The 2,836-nt window shown below is 39.4% G+C and overlaps 1 protein-coding gene across 1 annotated transcript in view; it reads left to right on the forward strand.

Moving 5' to 3' along the window:
• The first annotated feature begins 533 nt into the window (after nucleotides 1-533).
• LOC106871148 (calcitonin receptor) overlaps nucleotides 534-2,836 on the forward strand; it is a 6,262-nt gene continuing 3,959 nt past the window's right edge. Inside the window, exons 1-4 of the mRNA XM_014917458.1 lie at nucleotides 534-596; nucleotides 758-849; nucleotides 1,507-1,633; nucleotides 2,451-2,604. Coding sequence (XP_014772944.1) covers nucleotides 534-596; nucleotides 758-849; nucleotides 1,507-1,633; nucleotides 2,451-2,604 — 436 coding nt within the window. The remainder of the gene's footprint in view (nucleotides 597-757; nucleotides 850-1,506; nucleotides 1,634-2,450; nucleotides 2,605-2,836) is intronic.

Raw genomic sequence — 2,836 nt, forward strand, 5'->3', positions numbered from 1 at the left:
GTGGTGGTGGTGAGGGTGATAGTGATGATTGTGGTGGTGTTGTAGAAGTTGTTGCTGTTGTTATGGTTAATGTTACTTTGGTTGTTGTTGTTGTTGTTGTTGGTGGTGGTGGTGGTGGTGGTAGTGGTGGGGATTGTTGTAGTTCTCGTCGGTGTTGACGCTCTTATCGTAATCGCTATTTTTGTTGTTGTTGTTGTTGTTGTTGTTGTTGTTGTTATTGTTGTTGTTGCTGCTGTTGCTGCAGATGTTGTTGTTGTTTGTTCCTTAATATTGAAATCTTAATATTTCAACATTTCCTTGTTATCATTCAGCAAAATTTAATACAACACGTGTACACACACACACATACACAAAAGCGGGTGCTGAAAAGTCCCTGATTTTGGTTAAAAGAAAATACAGGTGGATCAGTTAATTATGATTTTATCCAACCTATTCCCCTCTCGGGTTCACACACTTATTGCAGCGGTCCTTCAGTTTTTCCTAAGCCCTGTAAAAGAACTCGGAAGGTTGGGCCTCCAACCAGGCCTTTGGCGATGCCTTTAAAGCCAGGTATTCTTCAGCAACCCCTCGTATACACAAACCAGTCGAGACACCAAGTAAACCTACAAGTGTAGTGACTGCCTTTATTGCGTGAATAGAAATACCTATAAACACTGACAATGTCTTTTAAATTGTCCTTTTGCTTAGCGTTTATCCTTCACGTTTATTGTCAAACCTCCTAAACTCCAATTTTTCTTTCTTTTCTTTCCTTCTTCAGCCCTATTATCTTTCAACCTATCTGATGTTTGCTGGATTTACGTTATCCTTAATCCTATTAACTTTGGCACAACTAATCTTCTTCTCATTCAAGTAAGTATAACTTTTAAAAATATTATGTGTCTTATTTCTTTACTGCCCTCAAGGGGCTAGACACAGAGGGGACAAACAAAGACATACAAACGGATTAAGTCGATTATATCGACCCCCAGTGCGTAACTGGTACTTATTTAATCGACCCTGAAAGGATGAAAGGCAAAGTCGACCTGGGCGGAATTTGAACTCAGAACGTAACGGCTGACGAAATACCGCCAAGCATTTCGCCCGGCGTGCTAACCACTCTGCCAGCTCGCCGCCTTTTGAAAGTGTTATGTGTCTGTCTGTGTATATATGTATACGTATACAAACACACACACATGCACACACATACATACAGAGTGCGACTGGTAAACTGTCGCCATTTTATATTTTTAATTTCACACATATACATATATATATATATATACATACATATATATATATCTACACATACATACATTTATTTTTACAAATATATATGTGTTCATATATATACATATATGCATGCATATATACATATTTGTCTGTGTGTGTGTGAGAGAGAGAGAGAGAGAGAGAGAGCGAGAGAGAGTATAAATGGTACACCTACCCGCTGGGGTGGACCAGCTATTATCATTGTCGAAATAACAACGGTAGCATCTCTAATAGTAAATTTCTTTCTTTCTCCAACAGACAACTGCGATGCGAAAGAATCACACTTCACAAAAATCTGTTTGCCTCTTACATGTTAACGGCTGTCGTGAAAATCATATACTTTGCAACATCTGTATTAAACGGGCATGTCTTAATTGAAAACCCGGTAAGTTAAAACGATAATATGCATGTACATTAATTCTTACTTGTGTGTGTGTGTGTGTGTGTGTGTGTGTGTGTGTGTGTGTGTGTGTGTGTGTGTGTGTGTGTGTGTGTGTGTGTGTGTGTGTGTGTGTATTCTTTCGTTCGTGAAGAAACGAAAGTAGTAATGGACGCAGTAGTAAATCTATATTAACAAGTCGACTTAGCTGTGCATTATTTGAAGTTTCGTAGGCGTAAGATAGATAGTAGATGTTCAGATGTACGGAGTCCGAGTGAAAGGAAGTTAAAATGAAAGGGAGATAGATAGATAGATAGATAGATAGATAGATAGATAGATAGACAGACAGATAGACAGACGGACGGACGGACGGATGGATAGAGAGATAGAGGGAGAGAGAGAGAGAGAGAGGTAGAGAGAGAGAGGTAGAGAGAGAGAGATAGGTAGATAGAGAGGGAGTAGATGGAGAGAGGTGGGTAGATAGAGAGATAGAGAGGTACAGAAGTAGATAAAGAGAGAGAGAGGTAGATAGAGACAGATAGAGACATGGCTGGAAAGAATGGGGAGAGAGAGAGAGAGAGAAGGGAGAGAGAGAGAGAAAGGGAAGAGAGAGAGGGGAGAGAGAGGGGGGAGAGAGGGGGGAGAGAGAGAGGTTGCAGGGAGATAGATAGATAGATAGATAGATAGATAGATAGATAGATAGATAGATAGATAGACAGACAGAGTGATTGATTGATATGGATTTACATCATGATACGAACCTATGTATATATTATTGAACGCAGCTGTATAATCAATGTCTCGCACCTCTTCTCTTTGCCAGGCTTGGTGCCAAGTTCTCCACGTGTTAGCAGAATATGCACCAAGCTGCAATTTCTTCTGGATGTTTTGTGAAGGGCTTTATTTATACACCGTCCTCGTTTGGACATTTCGCTCCGGCAAACGCTTCTTGTATTTATGCTGCGCCATAGGATGGGGTAAGTGCTTTCTTTAATCGCTAACAGAAGCGAATGAATGTGTGGAAGTCACGTGATTCTGAGGTGGATCACATGATCACAGGAATGTGGTATATACATGCACATATATAGATGCATCCTTACATAAATATATACATACACATAAATATATACACACTCATATATATATACACATACATATACATATAGAGATAGAGAGATACACATATGTATGTAAATATATATATATATA

The sequence above is a fragment of the Octopus bimaculoides genome, chromosome 27, assembly GCF_001194135.2.
Source record: "Octopus bimaculoides isolate UCB-OBI-ISO-001 chromosome 27, ASM119413v2, whole genome shotgun sequence".
Taxonomy (NCBI): Eukaryota; Metazoa; Mollusca; class Cephalopoda; order Octopoda; family Octopodidae; genus Octopus; species Octopus bimaculoides.